The 25905-nt window shown below is 37.6% G+C and overlaps 1 protein-coding gene across 1 annotated transcript in view; it reads right to left on the minus strand.

Moving 5' to 3' along the window:
- LOC114645277 (doublecortin domain-containing protein 1-like) overlaps positions 1–25905 on the minus strand; it is a 559771-nt gene that overhangs the window by 494917 nt on the left and 38949 nt on the right. Inside the window, exon 2 of the mRNA XM_051922996.1 lies at positions 16122–16327. Within this exon, the coding sequence (XP_051778956.1) occupies positions 16122–16306 (185 nt within the window). The 5' untranslated portion in view covers positions 16307–16327. The remainder of the gene's footprint in view (positions 1–16121; positions 16328–25905) is intronic.

Here is a 25905-nt window from a genome sequence, read left to right on the forward strand (position 1 = left end):
AGCCATACCTCCGACGTGGAAACAAGGCCAAGCGACTCAAGTATGCACGAAAACATAGGAACTGGGGTGCAGAAAAATGGCAGCAGGTGCTCTGGACTGATGAGTCAAAATTTGAAATATTTGGCTGTAGCAGAAGGCAGTTTGTTCGTCGAAGGGCTGGAGAGCGGTACAATAACGAGTGTCTGCAGGCAACAGTGAAGCATGGTGGAGGTTCCTTGAATGTTTGGGGCTGCATTTCTGCAAATGGAGTTGGAGATTTGGTCCGGATTAATGGTGTTCTCAATGCTGAGAAATACAGGCAGATACTTATCCATCATGCAATACCATCAGGGAGGCGTATGATTGTCCCCAAATTTATTCTGCAGCAGGACAACGACCCCAAACATACAGCCAAAGTCATTAAGGACTATCTTCAGTGTAAAGAAGAACAAGAAGTCCTGGAAGCGATGGTATGGCCCGCACAGAGCCCTGATCTCAACATCATCGAGTGTGTCTGGGATTACATGAAGAGACAGAAGGATGTAAGGAAGCCTACATCCACAGAAGATCTGTGGTTAGTTCTCCAAGATGTTTGGAACAACCTACAAGCCGAGTTCCTTCAAAAACTGTGTGCAAGTGTACCTAGAAGAATTGATGCAGTTTTGAAGGCAAAGGGTGGTCACACCAAATATTGATTTGATTTAGATTTCTCTTTTGTTCATTCACTGCATTTTGTTGATTGATGAAAATAAATGATTAACACTTTCATTTTTGAAAGCATTCTTTGTTTACAGCATTTTTTCACACCTGCCTAAAACTTTTGCACAGTACTGTATATAATATATTTTTAATCTCTAAGGATGAGCATGATGATAAGGTCAGATGACCAGGAGGACAGAAAAAAAAAAAACAAAGAAACAAAAAAAAACTCCACTTAAGCTAGAGAAAAACAAACATTTACAGGGTTTCCAGATATCATCGTTAAACAGAGGAGACGAGGAGGTGATGAGTAAGTATGGTGTCAAGGAGAGGAATGAAGGTGGTCAGATGATAGTGGATTTTGCCAAAAGGATGGACATGGCTGTGGTGAATACATATTTTAAGAAGAGGGAGGAACATAGGGCGGTGTACAAGAGTGGAGGAAGATGTACACAGGTAGATTACGTCCTATGCAGAAGAGTCAATCTGAAGGAGACTGAAGACTGCAAAGTAGTGGCAGGGGAAAGTGTAGTTAAGCAGAATAGGATGGTGGTCTGCAGGATGATGTTGGAGATCAAGAATAGGAAGAGAGTGAGGGCAGAGCCAAGGATCAAATGGTGGAAGTTGAAAAAGGAAGACTGCAAGGTCGAGTGTAGGGAGGAGGTAAGACAGGCACTGGGTGGCAGTGAAGAGTTACCAGACAATTGGGCAACTACAGCAGAAGTAGTAAGGATGACAGCAAGAAGGGTGCTTGGTGTGACATCTGGACAGAGGAAGGAGGAAAAGGAAACCTGGTGGTGGAATGGGGAAGTACAAGAGAGTATACAGAGGAAGAGGATGTCGAAGAAGAAGTGGGATAGTCAGAGAGATGCAGAAAGTAGACAAGAGTACAAGGAGATAAGGCGCAAGGTGAAGAGAGAGGTGGCAAAGGCTAAGGAAAAGGCGTATGATGAGTTGTATGAGAGGTTGGACACTAAGGAGGGAGAAAAGGATCTGTGCCGATTGGCTAGACAGAGGGACCGAGCTGGGAAAGATGTGCAGCAGGGTTAGGGTGATAAAGGATAAAGATGGAAACATACTCACAAGCAAGGATAGTTTGCTGAGCAGATGGAAAGAGTACTTTGAGAGGCTGATGAATGAAGAGAACGTGAGAGAGAGAAGGTTGGATGATGTGGAGGTACAAAGGATTAGCAAGGAAGAAGTAAGGACAGCTATGAAGAGGATGAAGAACAGAAAAGCCATTGGTCCAGATGACATACCTATGGAAGCATGGAGGTGTTTAGGAGAGATGGCAGTGGAGTTTGTAACCAGATTATGTAACGTAATCTTGGAAAGTGAGAGGATGCCTGAGGAGTTTAGAAGAAGTGTACTGGTGCCGATTTTTAAGAATAAGGGGGATGTGCAGAGCTGTTATAACTACAGTGGGATAAAATTGATCAAGCACAGCATGAGGTTAAGGGAAAGAGTAGTGGAAGCCAGGTTAAGAAGTGAGGTGATGATTACTGAGCAGCAGTGTGGTTTCATGCCTAAAAAGAGCACCACAGATGTAATGTTTGCTCTGAAGATGTTGATGTAGAAGTATAGAGAAGGCCAGAAGAAGTTACAGTTCGTCTTTGTGGACATGGAGTAAGCATATGACAGGTTTCCTTGAGAGGAGGGTACATTTTGTTCTTTAAATCACTCATACGGTTAAAATAAGATCCTGTTAAATAATTGCAGGAAAGATTAAACATGTTGCAATGAAAAATAAAAAAAAATAATAAGAATGCTTTGTGAGAAAAATAAACACAAAACATTACTATTAAATACTTCTAGCACATAACAATAAAAGGGTTCAGCTGTGGTGTGGGGCAGATGGGTACCAGCAGGAGTGGCATTTTGTTTTTGTTCTTACACAACTCACTGTTATTATTGTTGTTTTCCTTTCCTTTTACTGTGTTCTTTTTTCATTTTATTGATAAAAATGTGATCAAAACAAAGGGTACAGCTTGCAAATCTTCCAAGTAGTGAAATAAAGTCCATTCTTTTTACCAAGGTTATTACCCTATAATTAAAACCCAAAGTGTATTCAACCCTAATCTGTACATTATAGAATCTAATTAGAAGGTCACTGTCCTTCTTGTGTGTCATAAATGGTGACTAAAGCTACAATACTCTCTTTGACGGGGGAAACTGGCTAACTTGTATCTAGTCAGAAAATGGGCAGTAAACTGGCAGAAAGATTCTATTCTTGAAAACAGTGTGTCTTAATTATCTTGATACAAGTCTTAACACCTGGGAATCCCCATTCTACTTGGAAAGATAAGGAAATAAAGAGGGGGCCTTACAGAACTGTCTCATGAATTTTTAGCTTTGCCAAAAGCAATGTCCCAATTCCTAAAAATACAAGTGACATTCATCTTAAGTGATAAATGACTTAAAGCCATTAACACCTTCATGATCTACCACTGACAAGGAAGGCCTACACTCAAACATTTGTGACCTTTCATATGATTTCATGAAGAATGAAGGGCTATTCAATACTTAAAAACATACAGACCCCTAAATTCATCTCTTTATACATTAAAATTAGAGTCACATTAAATCTTAGCAGCATTTGGTTCAGGACAGGAGCCATCCCTGAACAGGACACACTAACACAGGTTGGTGCCATTTAGTTATCAGTTAACCTAATGAACACACCTTTCAATTATTGGAAAAAATCAGGCTGCAAAGATGGATCAGAATCCAAAATATCTGCGCTGACCTATGAAGCAACATGGTACACATTGTGCCCATTAAGAAAAAGCTATACAGTTATCGACATGAACTGTAAAATAATGATTCTTGTTTAATTTTAATGATTATTTTTCAACAGAAAAAGAATATACAATGGTTTGTTCTGTATCTGTAGTATACTGGAACTCTAATATAAATTTACAACTTTAAATACAACCAGATTAATACCAGAGAGATAATCATCTAACTAACTGAGATTACAAATATTAAAGAAAAATAACACATAGAAAATTACAAATCCAAATTAGCATGGCACTTAAGGCTTCACTGATTCAATGTACCTAGCAGGCGTTAGCTGTTTTTGAATGGCAGTTGTAACTTTGTATGCAATTTACTGGAATAGAGCACTTTAAACTGATTCATCTGAAAAATACATAACATCAAATAATCCTCATTTAGTCTTAATTGAAAAGATGGTCCGTTTCTTAAGCTTTTGTTGTATATTTAACAAGTGCTTTTATCCACTACATAGTCCTCATCAGTATATTCATTTTATATATTTCTAGACATCAGTCCCCATGAGGCCAACAATCCTATTCAAACAAGGAAAATGCAGCTACTCAGACAAGTAAAGCTTCAATAAGAAGTATGCAGTTCTAGCTTATCACATAGTATATTAGAAGTGAATTCACCCCTAGGATAATAACAGTTGGCAGGGATTTAGCATTGCTGTGGCTCTTTGCCAGATTACTGTCACTCAATGTGTCCCATGTACCTATTTCGCCTGAGCAAAAATGTACAAGACAAATTTCCATTGACTATTAATAGTTCAATATAATACCATACATCATGCTGTGACTCTTAAAAGTCTAATTGTATTCAGAAGTATTTTCTATTTTGATAGGATGCTAACTTTCACAAGAACTGATTATAAATACATCATAATTTGTTTGAAACAAAGAATGATGAAAACCATTTTCATTGTTTAATACTGTAGATTTTCTGTGTTTTCACCAAAATTGAGTATAGCTCTCTCTTTAAGTAATTATGGCTTCTTTCAGTAAAAATTGAAGAACAAAATATGCACACACAATAGAGATCAAAATCTGGCAGTTGTCCAAGTTAGTAAGTTCCATGAGCTGAGTGCATAATAACAGAGACTGGCTTTTTTTTGCTTCTGTCAGTGGGGAAACACTAGTCTTACCAGGGTGAGAGGCATAAACAGAAGAAATGAACAAAAGACACAGAGTGAAAAAATATGCACAGTCCTCGAATTTACAAGTGGGGCACTTTGTTTTCTGGAGTAGTAAAAACACAGCCTCAGTTATTTAACACTTTTGAGTAATATATAAAATGAAGTTCAAATGTTTTAGCAAAATAAACTTTTTGGTCAACAAAATGATTCAAAACATTTATTTTAAAAGAATTCTGTAAGATGTATGTTTATACATTTAAAGTTTAAGTGCTGGTTTAAGATAGTGAACTTGTCATTTTTATATTTACGATTAAACAGTTTTCCCAATATTTTTATCATGCAACAGATTATAATTTTAAAGAATAATGGCATACACAAATGCTGGTTTATGATAGGTAACTTGTGATTTTCACACTTTCGTTTATACAGTTTTCCAATATCCTTTTATACAAAATGGATTATCATATTAAAGAATAATAGCATACAATAATACAATGTGATATCATAAAATATTTGCATTTTACATGTAATAAAGAAGTTTTCTAACCCTATAATGAAAAACATATACTAGAAGCCAACACTGTATTTATTTATGTTGTAAAGCATTATCAAGGACAAATGTGGCATCAGGGTGGCATAGCACAAGCGAAGAGCGAAAAGGTTAGCATTTAACTCACAATTGTTTGTGAAGAGCATGTTTCTATGTCTATGTGGTGGATAGCCGTGAGAGGGAAGGAGAAAGGGAAAGGGAGAGAGGGAGAGAGAGAGCAAGAGAGAGAGGCCATGGGGTCCTGGCAAGAGGACAGTAGAGCTTCTCAAGCCCAAAAGATGGAAGCAGAGCTACAGTATACCACCAAGGCCTTACACACACCCACACATAATTATTATGCACACATATGCATAAGTATATGCATACAAATATTATTCATTTAAATATTGTAATAGCAACCACTCTCTTTACCCAAAGATAATGTCAAAGAGGCCTAACTAATAAAAAACTGTCCATAAAGATAAAAAAGTAGAATACAGAGTACATATTAAATTAGGAAGATAAAACCCTTCTACTACTTTGGAAAGGCTGACACTGGTCTTGTTTTTTGTGTCTTTCTGGAGGGGTAATCTAGATTTATATTAGATAAGATTAGATTAGATAGACTTTATTAATCCCATGGGGAAATTCAGATACATACAGCAGCAGAAATATAAAAACCTGCCCAACTCAGAGGTATATTAAAGTACTCCTTCCTCAACTGCCAACTTTTCTCTCTAAAAAACTCTCTTCTTCACTACAGATCATCCTGTTTCTTCTAAATTGAGACAACTTTTAAACCCATATCAGGAATAATTGAAGCCTTACTTTCACTACAGGTGCAGATAGCTAAAACATTCTATAAAAGCCTCTAGCAGCTGTACATCTATTAATGGGAACTGTACTTTAGAAAGCCTTAATAAATGGACAACTTAATGCTGTTTCTAAAGTACTGGCAGAAGAATACAAAGTCTTTTGCTAGTAATGCCTGAATTCATTCTACAATAGGCAATGTTTCTCCAGCCTACCCAACTAGAAGTCATGTCCTGCTACCTGTCAATCAGGACGAGCTGCCACCTTGACAGCTTTTCATCTGCTAATCAGACAGAAGTTCAATCTTCTGTAACTTTGCCTACCGTAAACTATCCCAAGGGAACATTACTGCATGTGTTGCACTGGGCCATTACTCTTTCTCTCTCTATCCCATAAACAACATATATATGAACAGTCAGTAACCCATAATGACAAAGTGAAAACATTTTTTCAGAAAGGTTTACAATTTTATTAAAAATCAAAAACTGAACTCTCTGATATAAGCATTCAGACCCTTTGCTGTGATACTCCAAATTATGGTCAAGTGCATCCTGTTTGCTTTAATTATCTTTGAGATGTGTCTAGAACTCTACCTGTGGCAATTTGATTTGGCTGGACACTGTTTAGAAAGGCACACACCTGTGTATATAACCTCCCACAATTCAAACTGCATTTAAGGCAAAAAAACAAGCTATGAAATCCAAAGAACTCTCTGTAAACCTCAGCAATAAAATTGTGGAGAGGCATAGATTAGGGCAAGGGTGTAAAACCATTTCTTACACTTTGTGTGTTCCCAGGAGTGCAATGACTTAAATAATTGTGAAAAGGAAGAAGTCTGGAAGCTGCCAAGATAAAAGTAATCTGCTGAAATGGAAGTGCTGCCATCTCAGCAGCACTCCATCAATCAGGTGTTTATGGTGCAGTGACTAGATGGAAGTCAATTTTGAGAAAACATTCACCAAACAACATTTTAAGGATTCTGACAGCATTAGGAAAACAATTCTCTGATCTGATCTAACAAAAATTGAACTCTTTGGGCAGAACACCAACCATTATGTCTGTTAAGGATCAAGCACTGCTCATCACCTGCCTAATAACATCATTGTGGTGAAGTATCATGGCTGCAGAATCAAGTTGTGGAGGTGCTTCTCAGCAGCAGGGATATGGAGACTGGTCAGAATTGAAGGATGGATGAATACAGTCAAATAAAGAGAGGTCCTTGAAGATAACCTGCTCTAGGCTGCATGAAACCTCAGACTGGAGTGACTGTTCACCTTTCAGCCTAACAATGACCTGAAACATTTGTCCAAGCCAAGGTTGAAGTGGTTTTAAGACAAGTCTCCAATGGTCCTTGATTGTCCCAGACAAAGTCCGGACTTAAATCCCATAGAATATGTGTGGACAGACCTAAAGATGTTACTTTACAGACCCTTCCCATCCAATCTAACAGTGCTTGAGTGGATCTACCAGGAAGATTGGGATAAACTGCTGAAAACCTGGTACTGTATGCACAATGTGTAGAGTCTTAATCAATATAACATGAAACTGTAATTTGTGCTGCCAAAGGAGCTTCTACAAACAGCCTAATAAAGGGTTTGAATACTTATATGAATAACAGATTTCAGGTTTTTTAATACATTTGCAAACCTTCCTGAAAACGTGTTTCAACTTTGTCAGTATGGGCTATTGAGTTTAGATTGTAAAGGGAAATTTTTATTTTATTTTATTTATGTACAATTTAATCTAAAACACAATAAAGTGTGCAGAAAGTGAGAGGGTCTGAATACTTTCCGAATCCATTATATATGACACGTGTGCTAAGAAAGTGCCTTGTGGCTCTGTACACTAAGATTTGATGAAAAGGATGGTGGGGTGACAATGGAGCTAATGTCATTTCCCTCTTCTTCCATAGAATAGTGTAAGAAAACTGGAAAGAACTGTGATATCGCTCCTCATTGGAAGTCCAGCCGAGATGAAAGATCAGAGCAGACAGGAAGCCAGCAATCATTGCCAAACCAGCATCCAAGCTTGATGCTCTTACATCCTTGGAAGCACTTCTAAGAGGCTTGTAAAGCGATGATTATGAGCCTACAGTGTTTTTTGTTTGTTTTTTTATCTCCCATTACAATCGCAATTGAATAGAACTCTGCTACAGACCCCAATATTTCATCTTTTTCTTTTGCTGTATTTTATAGTACATACAAACAAGTAGTGGAATTTTTCATTTGCAAAAAAAATATATAGGTCAACAGTTTCTTTGGTAGAAATTCATCACTATTTAATGCAATAATTCTGATACAGTATTTTAGACAAAAATATGACAACCATTTTAATTAAAAGTAGAACTTAAATCACAATTAAAAACATTTTTATTCACTGGCATTTTGGCTCATAGCAAAAGGCTTATTCCTAAAATTTGTTAAGATTTTTATTTATTAATATAGTGTACAGCTTTTTAGTTATTTATTTATATTTATTATTATTTTTTAGCGCTTGGCTTCTGGGAACTGTGTTTTAGAGGATATTGAGCTTTTACTGTATTGTGTATTACTGTGAAGTATTTTGGTGAACTTGCAGTTGTGTTAAATGTGCTATATAAATAAATCTGACTTGTCTTGAATTGACGACATGTGCCCATCAAATGACTCCTCTTCATACTCTTGTGCCTACAGTGAATGCATCAGTAAATTTATTATTGTTATCAGTGCAAAACACTAGAAGTTAACATTCACTTTATGCATGATGGATAGAAATCAGCTACCTTGAGTAGCCAGAAGATATGCACAGTGCATTTGAAGAATCATCATTCTTGTCCTTTGTTAGCAATGATATATTGCCAAGATATCTGGCAAGTGTTCTTATGCACTTTATTGGTACAGTACTTGCATAATAAATCATATTGCTTTCCTATATTTGTGCACTGTATACAATCAAATAGATTGTATCCACATTTTCATAGCTGTCACTAAAGTTACTACTGCTGCAGACACTCCAATATAAAAATTTTCTGTCCATGTTTCAGTCAAGCATTATTAGTTCAATTACATTTTTACAATGTTCCCAAGAAGAAAGACATACAATGTGCAACTTTCAATAGAGAAAAATCAAGTGCTCTGCTGTCAGGATTATTAGAATGATGCAGAGACTCAAAATGTCAAACTAGGGGATGGATTCAGGTGTAGAGGGACAATGTAAAATCGCAAGCAATAAGTAAGAAAATAGCTATAAATCAGAAAATGACTAAAAGCAAAGTCAAAATAAAGTTGCCAAAAGTCCCATATCTAACTTGGTTTTGTTGCCCTAACTATTTCAGAAAAGTTGTTTTTTTTCTACCCTTAAACTTTTACTCTGGCTGTTGCCTTCCTCTCTTTCTCATGGGTGGGGGCTGAATTAATTTTAGTTTCGTCAAGTTTGACCTGCTTGTATGGAATGTTATGTGCTTTGAATAAATTCTATAAAATAGAAAAAAAAGAAAAGTTCAAATTTATGATTTGTTTTGTAGGTCAAATCTAGTACACAGACATCTGGCTGCCACCACCTTATATAGGAAACACAAAAAAAAAACATTGTCACAATGCACCTTACTGTCACGTGACTGGCAATGATCACAGCAACAGCAAACAAGATGGCAGTGCCTGTAAGAAACTACACAAAATGGTATCCACAAACAAAAAAAAAAACCCCAAAATAGCAACATGATGATGTCACCATCACAACAATAAAAAGAATTCAAAAACATAAGTAACAATATAACATGCCCAAATTAGATAAAAAGATTCTATCAAGATAAAAACTGGGATTCGTGACATGTGACACACCACCAACTAGACTCATCCCTACTCACTAGATGAAAGGAGTGCTTGGAGGCTGAATTCTCTACTTTACATTACAGGCTTCTCCCTTTCTTCCTTCTTCCCTTAGAGAAATGTCAGGATTTTATATACAAGAAACTTCAGGGTGCACCGTTTTGGGATACCCACATACATCCTGCATCCTGATTATCTCAATGACACATACATGTTTTAAACCGCAACAAAGCTTTACAAGTAAAAGAAAAAAAGTTTAAAATGCTTGATGAGATGTGGTGCAATATAGGATGATTTATCTCCATTATTAATTATCAAGGAATGTTTATCAGTATTTGAAAACCAGTGTTAAACATGTTGTGCTTGTTTATGAAAATTTCTCAAATCATTTATTGTGAAAACCAGCAAGTTAAAATTAGCACACATGTATGTAAGGTAGTACTTTTAAATGCTTACATCTTTGTATTCAAATGATTTTAAAATTGAACTATTTTAACCTTAGTAATTGGTCGGCATCCTACTACAAATATAAGTGCTTATTTCAGAAGGGATTATCCAGTGCTAAACTCAGATGATGAACTGATGTGTGTTAAGTGCTACAACACAGTATTCCCATTTTAACTGTGGAGATTTTCAGAAACTTGAAATCCATTCCCACGATTAAAAAAACACTTAATTGGGGTGAATTGAGTCAAGATTTTTTTTCTTATTGGGTGTAATATTCTGACACATTTTTGTCTATAGGGACATGACTTCAACTTTAAATGAAATAAAAAATAACATAATAATTTGCAAATAAAGTATACTGCAGACTTCAATCACAGCATTTAACCATGGGATCTCTGGCAATTACCACCCTGAGATGGTTCACAGGGAATTTCTGAAAGCACTACTTGTGTTGGTTTCTTTGACAGTCATGGAAGTTCTTGCAAATTAAATTGTGGTTACACGACAATAACTGTGACTTTACAATAATGCATTGAATTAAGCAAACTGCATTTGCTGAAATTAACTTTCCCTCAATGACATGACAATATTCAGGCTTGTGGTAAACTCTGATTCTAGTTTGACTGTTATAGTCTGTTTGACCATTAAAAAATGCTAGATTTATAAGGCTGCTGTGCTGCCTGCTACATCCATGTACCACCTACCATGCAAAACTCTGGTTTTAAAGGTACTAATTTGATTACTAATTTTATACATAAAAATACATAATAAGATAATATGCAAAAAAGAATCAAAACAGAATATGTTGTTGCCATTCTCAGAGTGAATAAACCTTCTTCATTGTCTGTCTGCAGGACATTTCTTCAAAACCTCTGGGGCATTTCCTAACTGTCATAGGGTTGTCAGGAAAGGAAGAGGCAGGTGAGGGAATCAATAGGTTTTGTGCTTGAAATGATAGATCCACATTAATGAAAGAAAAGTACATCCAGTAGGTAGCATGTGTTATTTGCTTAAATGGTCCCCCAAAGTTACAGAGACATGTCAGGGGGGTCTGACAGAAGATCAGGGAAACTCCTTCAGAGGAGGAACCATGCTGTCTATTTTGGTGTCCAGTCAGCTCAGCAGTAATTAGGTATGCCACAGAACGGTCTGTTAGGATAGCAGCAGGACTTTCACAGCATGTTTCTTACCAAGGAAGTAATTCCAGAGAACTCATATAGATATTAAATGCAGCTCCCATCTAGTGGTCAAAGGAACTTACAGTCAGAAGGTAACTTTAGACAAGGATTCACATTTTCCTTCCCTCGTAGCTGCCCACTGGAACATTCGGTGAATCTGACCTGTCAGCCTGCTAAAGCTGAATGGTAAAAACCTTGCAAAGCTGGCAGTCAGTTTCTGTGTGGCAGGTGTCCTGCTCCTTGCCCAGCTGGCCATCTTATTGTGAACAGAGGCAGTCCTGTTTCTGTCCAGGCGGCCATCCCATGCTGAGCAGCAGCAATCTGGTTTCTGTCCATTTGGCCAAATGGCACAGTCTTGGCTGCCTGTTTCTGTGCTGTTTCTTTCCAGCTACTGTATCCATCTAAAACAAAGAGGAGGCTGACAAGATTGACCAGCAAAATTGTGCTTCTTTCCTGTCATCTGTTCAGAAATGAGTGGTGGTACCCTTTTCCATTTCCAGTGTACAGTCCAATAAAAGGCAGTGGCCATTTTAGTTCTTTCTTAACTGTCCAGTCTCACACCCAGAAAAAAGATGAGGCTCTTTTGTTTTTATCCAACTACTTGTCCACCAGTAGGTAGCAGCTGTCATATTTGTGTCTAGCCAGCAGCTGATGAATTAACAGACAGTCATTGCAAATGGTAACCAAAGCCCCTTTACTTGGGTAAACACGATGACACTAGTTGGCAAAATATAGGGAAATACTTTAACCTATTTTCCTGTCCAGCAAAGCAGTCTAGGCCTACCACGGCTAGTGAGAAGACTTGCCAATATGTACAAAGTCACAACTCCAGTTTGCGCCCAGTGCTATAATAGATGTAGTTACAAAAGGAAGAGACAAACCCAGAAATAAGTAATCGTGTTTTGGTCCCGAGCAGATAAATAGTTCAATACTGGGCTGAATTTCATTAGAACAGTACATTTGTGCAGGCTCTTCTAGCTCCCACTCACAAACTGGTTCTATTTCAAAATTATGGCGACACAGATGCAGTTTGCACTGTCATTGATTGACTATGGTGTATTCCAAGGTATATTATGACAAGGGTAGCCAGGATGACGAGGACCAGAAACAGGAGAACAGAGAAAGGAAACCCAGATCCCTAAGCATGAGTAAAGAAGTTTAATTGAGACAAGAAAAAATTAAAATGCCTCACCTGGAGTAACTAGTCATTCCAAAGAATTCCACATTTTAAAACTAGTAGCAACACAAATAAAAAGGACATAAACCATAATATTGTGTGTGTATGGTGATACCAGAACATAAGGCATTGAAGAAGTCTGAAATGCCTACAGGGTACTTACTCAGGGCCTGTGAGTAATGATAATCTCTGGTACACCATACTTCATAATCTTAGGCAATGACTTGATAGAAATTAACAATGCTTTAATAGGTTTACTGGGTCATTATTGTCACATTTACAGAGTACAGTGAAATTCTTACTTGAATGTGCTCAACATATAACATGCTGCCACTCTCCACTGCCATAATTAGTGACTAGAACAACCTTACCTCAAGCTTTCTGTCAAGAAACTGAAGACTCCTCTTAAATGGTAGCTAGATCTTCCTGAAGCAGAACACAAGTGTGGTCTGGTGCATTATGCACGTATGCCAAGGAAGTGTATATCTAGAGGCATAAACATGCAGCTTAACCTCATGTTGTAAAACATGGTGTCTCCTGTGGTGACACACTGAGGTGACGTCATTGGCATTTCTTCTTGTACTATCTAGCCTCTACCCTTTAGCCTGGCATTCAAATCATTCTATTTTTCTGCTTTTTGCTTTTTGCTCATCATGATCAGCATTTTACATATTTGGAGCCCATGTTATTCAGATGTGATTCCCACAACTTTTAAACTTCAATTAAACAACACTGGTAACACCTCATTTCGCCCTGATGGCACCAGTCCTCCATCTTCATTCAGTTTCAGATGGCTCAACAAAAGTGTGAGGATAAGAACTTCACTGACAATGTGAACACCTGGCACAGGCTAAAGTTATGCTTATCAGCCTGACTCCTTTGATTATATCCATTTTTCTGACCTATTATATCTGGTTAACAAAAAAGCTTAAGTACATTAAAGCAGATCAACTAATCAGAAAAAGGCATATCCTTTTAGCAAATGTGTGCATTGGACATCTAATTTTTTTTAATAATAATTTTTTGCATTTATATAGTGCTTTTCTCACTATTCAAAACGCTTAGCAATTGCAGGTTAAGAGCCTTGCTCAAGGGCCCAACAGAGCAGAGTCCCTTTTGGCATTTTATGGGATTCGAATCGGCAACCTTCCGATTGCGAGTGTAGATCCCTAGTGTCAGAGCCACCACTCTGATAGCTTAAAACAACCATTTTTGCAAAAGTGCTAATATTATACAGTTCCTGGGTTCCTTTGATCCAGTTTTTTGACGTATGCTCTATTTTTCAATAATTGAAGTCTCATGACTTTTAAATTATTTTCTTCAAACTGTTACAACCTTGACACTTGGCAGGCCACCTGGCTCCATTTTTTGCAGAAGCCACTCTTTTTCCATTTTCCTTTATGAACAATGGACTCCACTGACATCCAGATATTTTCTGTTTTCTCTTGGTAGGATGTCATAATTTGCCTAAACTTAAATGTACTGGTTGGGTTGATTGAACTGTCCAGAAATTTTACCATGCAGTTCTCAATTTTAATTCTATTCAAATAAGAAAGGCTTTTTCTCTAGTTTTAATAAATATGAAACATGGATAAACACAGCCAAACATGTAAAGCATCTAGGTATGACAAATGGCATATAATCACTTTTTGAATATTTTGTTCAGCAGGGTCCTGACGATCACAACACAAGTATCAGATTTTAAGTAAGATGAGATAATTATTCAAAATGAAAATAGCAAATAAATTTAAAGAGTGGTGATTGTGAAAAATGAAAAGAAGGTAGCTGGTCTGGAATTACTAAGTAGTATGCCCTTGACATTATATTTATAAATTAGTGGGAGCCAACTATCAAACAGCATATTATTTTTACTGCGGTACTGAAAAAAAATGCAGTAAAAAGCAAAGAGCCTGGTAACCAGCAAGCGTTCAATATCCTGACAGCAAATCCTTTCTTTCACAGATATGTCTTCGGGATTACACCATCTATTGTTCACAAACACTGCCTGGCCCCAAACTCTTTCCTTTCCACTCGTACCATAGTGAATCTGCTTTGATCCACACAGGAGTGAAGGATGTTATCTGTCAGCTAAGTGTCTATTAAACACATTAAACTGCATTCCCGTAACACCTGCTGGTTCTTCATAAGTGCGTCCAGCTTCTCGTACTTGTTAAGCAAAGAGTTAACATTCCCCATGAGAGTCAATGGAAGAAAATGCTTGTATCTCCATCTCCTAGCCTTTAGTTTAGTACCAGCTTGATGACCACGGTATGGCTTTTTCAGCTCCGGAGAATAGGATGTTTAACACCATGTGTTTCCCTGGTGGAAACTATTTTACTAGCTATACTAGAAGCTAGGTGATCCTTCATATAAACCATTTTACTAGCTATTTAACTAGCTGTGCTAGGAGGTAAAGGGAGAGGCAGCATGTCCCTGTATCACCAAGCACAGTTAGTTAAATAACTAGTAAAATGGTTTATATGAAGGATCACCTAGTTTCTAGTGTAGCTAGTAAAATAACCCGGTTTGTGAGCACAGATGTCCTCTACAGGAAGGGGCAGAGCAGGCTTTTTTCCTCAGAAGACTTGGATCATTCAATGTATGTATGCTTTGTTCTCATTTTTGCTGCTGTTTGTTGGGAAGGCAGTATGACAGATAAGAACACTAAGAGGCTGTACAAGCTGGTGAAGAAGGCTGGCTCAGTGCTGGGCAGGACTGTGGACTCACTGGGAACTGAGGTGGAAAGGTGTAAAGGGACACTAGCAGTCATCCTTTCTACAACATTTTGGCAGGTTAGAGAAGATGTAGCAGTTGTCTTCTCTCACTGAGCTGTACAACAGAACACTTTAAGAGATCATTTGTTCCTACTGCCGTAAGACTTTATAACGCTTTTGACCTGGTTCACCACTCTTCCTTCCAACACTGTAAAAAGTGACCTTTTAAAGCTATTTGTTTATTTGTTTGTGTTTGTTTATTTATGTAATTATTTAGGTATTTATGTTCTTCTTGCTTATTTTTACTGATGTGCTTGAGCTACTGGTTGCCTGAATTTCCCTGAGGGGATGAATGAAGTATCTATCTATCTATCTATCTATCTATCTATCTATCTATCTATCTATCTATCTATCTATCTATCTATCTATCTATCTATCTATCTACTCTTCTTTTTAATCTACCAATAGTTCTGTGTAAGTTTTACGTCTACTTAAACAGTGAACGCAGGCCTGAACTGTGAGTGGATCTCATTTCTGATTTTAACACTTCTTTTATTTAATCTCATATTAGTTTAAAATTTGGCTAATCACTTTGAAGCCTGAAGTAATTGTGATCTTTTAATGTTACACTTTCTGATCTGAAGCATATAAGTAAAATAATCCTTAAATGATTCAAAAGTTGAACTATGGCTACTGAAAAAGTTTTTTGAAACAATTTGTCTCCATTTTAATTAATTTGAAAAGGCAACCTGTTCAAAGAGCATCTAATCTGTAACCTGGATTTAAGAAACATTATGCATTTTGGGTTAAATATAATTTTCAAACTTTTTTTGGCATTAAATACAATGACAACTGTGTTACTTCACCTGAACTGATGATATTCAGAGAAAGAAGTGCCTTTGTCACTTTTGTCATCATGCTGATGAATTAACATATCCTCCACACTGTTCTGATAGGAAGGTATGAAACCATCAAATGATGTAGGACTCCTAAAGCCTCTTTTAGTAGATTCATTCTGTCCAGCACTTTGTGGCCGTTTCTTCTTATCCATTTGTTGGTTTTTGGAAATGACCTGTTGGGGAAAAATGTAAACAGTTCATACATGTAATAAAGCTGGGGAAAATTAGACTAAGAAAACAATCACCAAATGGAAAAACCACCTGTTCAGAAAAAATGCTGTCATTGTTCTCAGCAGATTAAAAATTTAGCAAACAGAAAGCCAGAAAAGGTTTTTGACCGTATGAAGGCCCATGTGCAAACATACTGTACACTGAACCAGATTTTGAAAACTTAGTGATTGTTACTGTGTTGATGGTTTCTGTCTATTTAGAAATACTTCAGGTTAATTAGCTGGACTTAGTTCTTTGTAAATCTTCTTGAAACCATAGCCGAGAGACTTTGAAAAGTGCGTATTTTTGGTAAATTGCTGTGTTAGACAGGACATGCAGAAGATTACAAAGCAATTAGTCTGATTAGAAAGGTTGGGTGTGTCCATTTCTCTCTTAAACCAATAACACAGGCAAGGTCCAGAAGGTAGCAGGCAGAAGAAAAGAAGACAGTGAACTAAGAGTGGTTAAAGGCTGGTTAAAGGCTACCTTAAAAACCTCCAAAGAAGTCAGGGACCCAAAAGAAGAACTTTCAGCAGAGTGGAAAGCCAGTGAAGAAAACTCAGACAACATCTGTGCCTATGACTTTAAAAATCCATCCATCCATCCATTTACCATCCCACTGAATCCGAACACAGGGTCACGGGGGTCTGCTGAAGCCAATCCCAGCCAACACAGGGCACAAGGCAGGAACCAATCCCGGGCAGGGTGCCAACCCACCACAGGACACACACAAACACACCCAGCACACACTAGGGCCAATTTAGAATCGTCAATCCATCTAACCTGCATGTCTTTGGACTGTGGGAGGAAACTGGAGCGCCCGGAGGAAACCCACGCAGACACGGGGAGAACATGCAAACTCCACGCAGGGAGGACCCGGGAAGCGAACCCAGGTCCCCAGGTCTCCCAACTGCGAGGCAGCAGTGCTACCCACTGCGCCACCGTGCCGCCCGACTTTAAAAATACTTTTGTAAATTGGCTTTCTTAAACATTCACAAACCTGCTTAATCCAATTCAGGTTATAGGAGGCTTGACAGCACTGACAGCCCTAAATAGTTCACACACACACACACACACTCACCCACACATGCACCCACACACATGCACATACATGCACACAGGGTCAATTTAGAACACTCAGTCAACATAACTTCTATTCTTCAATAAGATTTGGACATAATAAGTGTTCATTTATTGGGAACTTAAAGTGAGGATGTGGCGATGCAGGTTCTTGTTCCAGCTCCCACTTCCCTTTTGGGAGCTCTTAACTCCAACACCGTCGGTAATGTAACCGGATGAGCAGGATATTGAGGACACAACGAAGCAAGGGGATGGTGCAAAAAGGTGCAAGTGCTTTTATTAAAAACAACAAAACCAAAAACAGTGTTCAAAATAAATAGTGCAGTACTCCAAACGTCATTAAATAAATAGTCCATTAAAAACAAGTGAAATGTGGAGGTTAAAAATCCCATAAATAAATCTAGTTAAAACAACGTTAAAAACAATGGCTGGAAGCAGTCCTTTAAAACAAAAACCGGTGCCTTCTTCTTCTGGCGGCTCTCCTGCTTCTCCCTTCTGGGCCCTGCACCAGGGGAGTCGCCCTACCTGCAGCTGACCTCCCATCGGTCTGGAAGCCTTTCGGTCTCTGGCTCCATTGGGCTCCGCCAGACCAAAACTTGGGTTCCCCAGCGACCAGGGCACTCATGCTAGGGCGTCCACCTCCCAAACCTCCTGCCTCCTACTACCTAATGTGGCCTTATGCAGCAAGCCATCCTCCTTCCAGTCACACTCCTGCTCCTCACTAACACTCAGCAGGAGCAACCACTGCCGTCTGCCACTGGGTGCTGGACAAACACCCTGCTAGGGCTCACTTCTCAGCTGCCTTCTGCTCTTGACAGTGAGCCTGTGTTTGTTTGCTCACGCACCGGCTTTCTGCTTCTTGCCGCATTCTTCTCCCATAACCTCTGTCCACTTTCTTTTTTTCCCCCCTCCGCACTCGCGTTCCTACTATATATAATGGTGATGTGGCTCAGGTGTGGTGATCAGCAGCTCCTGGTTTCAATTACGAAGGCGGACAATTCCCCACCAGTGCACTTAAACGAGATAACACCCACATCACATCACTCCAGCCACACTACCACACCCCCTCTATAATGCGCAAGTGCTGCGATTATCTATTTAAAAACTGGGCTTTTCTTCTGAGCCTTGGACCCGCTATACCACAGAGGAATACGTAAAAATGTATAAGAGCTGAGTAGCGTAAGAACTGTGTCTGACAAAAACATTCACACGAATGAGAGGTAAGAGGACTGTGGGCATGGTTGAAAATGGTTGAGAGGAGGGCGGGACTTGAAAAAAATCTCTTGGCAATAGTCTTGTCTCAAGATTTTCTTTTATAATACTGGATATATATATATATATATATATTTATATATATTAGAGTGGTCTAAAAAACAGATTCAGGGTCTCCAAATGTCTAGTTTAGTTCTCTATCATATTTATAACAAACACACAAAGGTTTAATGAAAAGAAAAATTTACAGGTAACTCCAGTAAATTCAGCCGAATTTAACACCAGACATCCGTTCCACACTTGTAGGCTTATGACATTAGTACTGTCTTTGATGAAGTGGGAAAATTTTTGAACTGGCTTGCAACCAGTTGAAGAATAAATTATTTCTGTTCCTTGTCCTTTGTCAGTTTGTCATTGTACTTTTTGAAGAGACTTATTCCCCATTCACCTGTGTCATTCATCACCGTCATGCTTTTGGACAGTTCATCAAATTTGATGAAGAATGTATCATGTGTCCACTATTCTAGTGATTTCTTAAGAAATAACTGAGACCTTTCTTTGACTTTTTCCTGTTGTTCTTTCTGCTACTTGATCCTACAACTTCAGCTGTTCAGACTTACTTTCAGCTTAATATGTCAAGGAATGTTTGGTAATGATGGCCACTGCAGGCTTTGCACCATCTTTTCATTTGTTCCTGCTGAGACTTTCTCATCAAATAATGCTATTTACTACTAGAATCTTCTTGAAACTCTTACCTACCTAACCTGCTACATTTACAATCCTGTCAAAATTTCACTGTTAATCAAGCTATCCCTAAAAAGCTTTTTTTTACATTGGTTTGTGGACCACCCTAATATATATTTGAGTCATTAAACTGTAAAAAAAGCATATAATTAAATAAAAGTCATCGAATTACTAAAAACAATAAATTTAATCATAATATTGTATTTTAATAATATAATTACATTTAATTTAAATATTGGGCGGCACGGTGGCGCAGTGGGTAGCGCTGCTGCATCGCAGTTGGGAGACCTGGGGACCTGGGTTCACCTCCCGGGTCCTCCCTGCGTGGAGTTTGCATGTTCTCCCCGTGTCTGCGTGGGTTTCCTCCGGGCGCTCCGGTTTCCTCCCACAGTCCAAAGACATGCAGGTTAGGTGGATTGGCGATTCTAAATTGGCTCTAGTGTGTGCTTGGTGTGTGGGTGTGTTTGTGTGTGTCCTGCGGTGGGTTGGCACCCTGCCCGGGATTGGTTCCCTGCCTTGTGCCCTGTGTTGGCTGGGATTGGCTCCAGCAGACCCCCGTGACCCTGTGTATGGATTCAGCGGGTTGGATAATGGATGGATGGATGGAATTTAAATATTCCAGGTTTTATTTCATTATGACTTTATTTCTATTTAACAAGGGCACATTTCCGAAAGGCCTTTTCATTGCTGTCTATTTATTTCAAAATGCCTCTTTTCATGATGGTTTTGTCACCCATGTATTAGGCAAAGAGAGACACTTGTAAGACCATCCTGGATGGCAGAACCCTGATTAAACTGCTGTTGTACTAAATAGGTAAAAAGATGAGATGTATGAGTTAGATTTTGAAGATTTATTTCCTGAAACCTCTGTTAAGCCCAGTTGACACTTAAAGCCTTGTCTTCTTTTTGAGTGAGCACATCACAAGATTGCATTCATTTATACCAGCAGGGTATGTAAAATCCTCAGGCAGAGAGAGAAACTCAGTATTAATACAAGGGATGAGAAGGAGGACATTAACTTGGCATTTTTGTACAGCTTACTGATAATAGGCTGTAGGTTTATTATACTCACATGTACAGAGTACAGTGGAATTCCTACTTGTAAAGTGTGACAGAAACTTTAAAAAGTGATCTGTCACTCATGTTCACATACTTTATATATTTTCTATAGAGTAATACATCTTGAGGACTGTCTTGTTAAGTCCCCATCAGCAGGATGTATATTTTGTAACCTGTAGTTTTATGAAAAAGTAAAAGTTACTCACATTAGTGTAGATGACAATATTTATAACAATGATCATGTAGCCAGACTGACTGGTCACAGAGTAAAAAAAATGTTTGCAGTATACATTTACAGTAATGGGATTGTGTTATTGTGCATTCACTACATTAAGTGTGAACAAAATGACATTGTTCATAGTTTCATTGTGCATCAGTCCGTCTAAAGTAGAATAATGCTGGTTAAAGAAAATAATGTGGCGTCTTTGTCATGTATGGCAATAGTGATCTCTTGGTTTTGCCATAACTTTGCTCTTAAAAGGTAAACAATATTCTCCACTGAAAATTAAAAGATTACAACATCCTCTGTAAATCTCACCAAGACCGCTCAAATAAAAGTGCTCGTCTCTGTAGATTGCTAATACATGATACAAAGAGCTGATACAAAATCTGTATAGAAGACTACACAGCAGAATCATCAGTAACAAATTAACATTTTAGTGCATATACAGTATGGAAACACACTTTTGGGATTATTTTAACAATACAATACATACTTTACCACTGATAATTGTGCTGTGTGTCTATTAAAGTACAAGCAGAGTTAATTATATAAAAATCCACTTCTTTTAAGGTTGTTTGAATGATGGCTAAAATTTGCCAAGTGTTCATGTTCTGTACAGCACAGTGATGCATTGGATAGCATGTCTGCCTCATGGATCCAGAATACTGGATTTGAATCCCACACCTTATTGCTGTCTATGTGGAGTCTCAAACTGAATGGGTCCGAGTGTGTTTTAATTTTTCTCCTAGTATTCTTCTAACATCCCTAAAGATGAACATGTAAGGTTAATCGGCAATTAACCAGGCATGCAAATGTACATGCACCCTATCCAGAGTTGGTTTTGCCTTGCACCCAATGCTGCCAATTTAGGGTCCAACCAACAAAACTGAAAAATTGGATTAAGTGGATTTGAGATTGTTATATTGTATGTTATGTTCACATCCTATTAACTTATGTTATGTTCACATCCTATTAACTATTTATGTAAAATGATGTGCATTGTACATTGACATGTGTGTGCACCTGGGAGACACTTTAAAGGATTTGTTTGTTGATGGTAATTCTCCTCCAATCCAGGAGTTGGCGCTATGTGGTAACAATCTCTTTTTTCCTCCCTCTGCAGAAAGGAAGATTGATGGCTCGCTTCCTCCAGTGTCACTTCTGGGGTCTGCCCACCCCAATCTGCCTCTTCCTGCCAGAACACATTATAACCAGAAGAGCTGCCATCTTAGTCAGACACCCTGAGAGGGCTCTGCTCTGAGGAGGACTCAACCGCATTTAACACACATTTTTTTGCTTTTTTCTTGTTTCCAGTTATACAAGGTTCGCCAACACATTGATGTTGTCTTGTCTTGCTGTTAATGTAAATGTTATAAATCAATTAAGATTTCCTTGTAATTGGTTCTGTATTACTCAGTTTTGATCATGAGGTCTTATGCTATTGGATTGAATATAGTTTGAAACCTGAGAAGCAATAACAATATCAGAAAGAATCATTTTCTATATGATTATCTTCGGGTATTCCATAAAACTGCAAGGCTTGTATAGCAAGATGAGTTTACCTACTCAGCTGTGCTCACTGTATATATTATTTACCAATTATGTACCACAGAGACTGCATTTCTATCCCTATTCCCCATCTCAGATAAATTATTTTCCAGGAAAGTGACTACATAAGGAATTCTCTTTTGAGTTATAGATTGTTCAAGATCTGTCTGCTGGAGTTTTTTCTTTTCCAGCTTTCATTTGACTTGGAGATGAAGAAATGATTTGCCTTAAGAACACTTTTATTTTATCAATAACACTCCCATAAAAAGATTTTCAGAATGCTGTTAGAAATACATGGCTTAATATCAGATATATTTAGGAAAATTGGATGATTACAGGGCAAAGAAGTTCTGGAAAATAGTAGGCTTTGTTGTTACTGTTTAGGAAATATTGTAATGGAGCTGTGATTTTTGATGGTTGCTTGACTGATGTTGCATTTTATTTAAATGTATTAATTAAATCTTAATAAAATCCATCCATTTTAGAGCCTGCTTCAGTTCATCACAGGGGATTGGGTAAAAAGCAATGACCAAAGCTGGATCTACTGATGAATTCCTCACAGGATAACCAGATACCAGATTACCTAACATACATATCTTGGGGAAGTGAAAAGAGAATAAGAGCACCTAAAGAAACACTTCCTGCACATTACAAATAAATCTGCGTGTCTGAACTCAGTTAAACAGTTTTCTGTATCAATAAAAGATTCAAATTGCTCTGCATTTAAAAGAAACCCTTCCCCACAACCCATCTGTGGTGTATATTCATTTTCAATCAATTTGGACCATTGTACATGCTTGCAACTTCTTGTTTTTGTCATAAAATACAGTATAATATAGAGATATGCAGATGTGGTTATTTATACAGGGCAATGGATAAATTATGTATATTTCCCCCATTTTTTAGTACATTGTCAACTTCTTGTTTTATTTAACGATTCTTATATGCGTATGCTTTTTATCACTTAAGCTTTTGCTCATTAGTACAACATACATCCCTCAACAAAAACAGTTTAATTACTTCAAAAAAGATGCTGTGTTATTCCACTTATTTGATTAAAATGTGTGAAAAGAATCATGGATTTCTTCCATTTCATTTGGATAGGCAGAATTTTTAAGTAACTATAATTAAGGCCTATCAGTCTATCTGTACACATTATTAGGCCTAACTTATATACCTGTCAACTAGAGGCGGTCCTCTGCCTTGAGGAAGGCCTCCTAATACTGGAAGAACATGTAGCAATTCACAGTGTAACACTGATTCTTATTTAAGCACATCACTTCTAGCTACTCAGTCCTTTGCTATTTCAGTTACTAGTGTGCTCCAGGGGACTTTTTTGTGGCTCCAAGTCCCTTAAAGGCATCAAAATCACAGTCTTTCATGCAAGAGCTGTTATCTTTTAAGCAAATCAGTCTCTGGTGTTGATACCACTGTGTATTGTCCTGCCCCTTTCCTGTACTTAAACCCCAGTGATTCATTTTCCATCCTATTGTGCCTCAATGACCTACTAGAGTTCAGAGATGTCTATAAACGAAAATCAAAATGTAGCATCTTTAACTATAGCTCTAAAGGCATTATTTTATGTAAATAAAACACATGCAGCCAATGTTGTAAATAAGACTAAGATTATTAGGTTAAACTAATACTACATTTTTCTTGTTAACCATAGTCAATACTTAACAATTCAAAATATGTAAATATTTATATTAATCACGCTGAAAGAAACCACATAGGCATACCCCACAAAGGCTAGTATTTCTACATTTTCCTTTATACATTTTGACTCTGTGATTTATTTATGTTAATGATTCACCTTGCGGTATGCCCATTTTACTCAAAGTAGTGATATCTTCAAATTCTCCCCACTACAGATACCTTGACAGTCTCTTTTATTTTGATGAAGCTATACAATACAAATAAATGTTACAGATATCTTTTATAGAAATGTTTTTAAAATATGTTAAAGTTTTGGCTATTTTTCTTTGATGATCCTTCTGATATTTTCTTGTAAAACAAACAAACAAAGGAACATTGTCAATAGCTGCTCTTCGTGCTCCAGAAGCAATTCACACCAGCAAGGTTTTCTTCAAGTTAGACACTTTGATCTTAGGGCGCTGAGAAAGATAAATTGTCATTTGTATGTAAATGTACTTGCTATGTAAGTTATTTATTTGTTATTTTAAAAAAAAGAAAAAGTGTTAAGAAATTTAACTCTATATTGTCTTCTTATGGTCTTCCTGCATCTCAAATATGCTACAACTGCTTTGCTTCAATTTGATTCAATTTTATTGTCCCATGTTGGAAATTTGGTTTGTCAGCAGGTTTTAAAGAGGGACCATGAAATAACTTTAAAAATACATCAACAAAAGACACAGCCATCAAACATAAACTTAGTATAAACAAATAAAATATAGCAGTAATGATAATAGTTATGGTGAAAACATTTCATCAAACATATTAGACATAATAATTAAGCCAACATTTAAACTGATGCAAATGCTACTCTTGATCCTATGATTTAAGCTTGTGGATGTTTATTAAAATAGAACTTATTTAGAAGATTAGTAAGCAGTTGGAATGAAAGAGTAAACTGGTTACTTTAAATCCTTGTAACCTTGAACCTGTGGCCTGATGGCAAAAACTAAAATTGACAATGTAGTGGATGAGTCCTGTCTGACAAAATACAATCTGCTTTTAATAACATTTGCTTGTTAAACAGGGTTGTGAGACTGAACTGTTGAGACCATGTCATTTTACTGCACCATTTTACAATTTGATTCATTCTGTTTCTGTTGCTGACATTAAGATTTTCCAAACCAGGCCAGGAAAACACAAGAAAAGACTCAGAGTGACATAATGGAAGGACCCATGTATCGAGTTATTTGTAGGGCTCAATCACACAGCCAAGCAGAAAAGAGTGTCAGTTTAATAAAGTGTCAGTTTAGTTTTCATCCGGCTATTTGACATAGATATGTTGAAAGAGTGCAATTTGGTTATGCAGTGGCCAGTGCTCACACTGCAAATAATCGAGGGCTCAGGTCAGAGATGTAAAAAGGGGCCAGATGTTATTTACTTCACAGCACATAAAGGATTAAAATACAAGAAAACTATCATAAACAGATTCACGGTGGCCAGTGATGGCATTTAACTGTTATTTGCACGGTTTAATGATGTCAGAGCATTTTGACAAAGGAGAACTCCAGAAGACCACTTGCACATGTAAATGTGGATTTTTAATAAACCAGGTTTCTGCGTTATCCAGGTTGCTCACCTTATCCTGGTTATGTGTGTGTATGGAAAAGCCTTTACTGATAGAAGTTTGGTAAAGACGTCTTAAGATTATAGTTATTAAAGTCTCAAAGAATAAAATGTGTATCCAGGGAGAGTGAATGCAATCTAGACTGCACCACATGAATAACTGTCTCTGTTGCAACAGTTGAGCTGGCCTTAGGATGAATGTATATAACAGTAACAAATATTTGTGGAAATTCTCTAGGCAAAGAAAATAGTTTGGGGGTATACAGAGTAGCTCAATGCCTGCAGAGCACACTACTTTTTTTAACTGTTATTGATTTACACCAGCACTTGTTTATGTATAGGCAGACTCCACTGCTGTGTCTTTTACCTGGGGCAATGCTGTCTTGATCTGTTCTCAGCAGCGCCCTAAAGCCATCA

The sequence above is a fragment of the Erpetoichthys calabaricus genome, chromosome 2 (genome assembly GCF_900747795.2).
Source record: "Erpetoichthys calabaricus chromosome 2, fErpCal1.3, whole genome shotgun sequence".
In the NCBI taxonomy this organism is placed as follows: domain Eukaryota; kingdom Metazoa; phylum Chordata; class Cladistia; order Polypteriformes; family Polypteridae; genus Erpetoichthys; species Erpetoichthys calabaricus.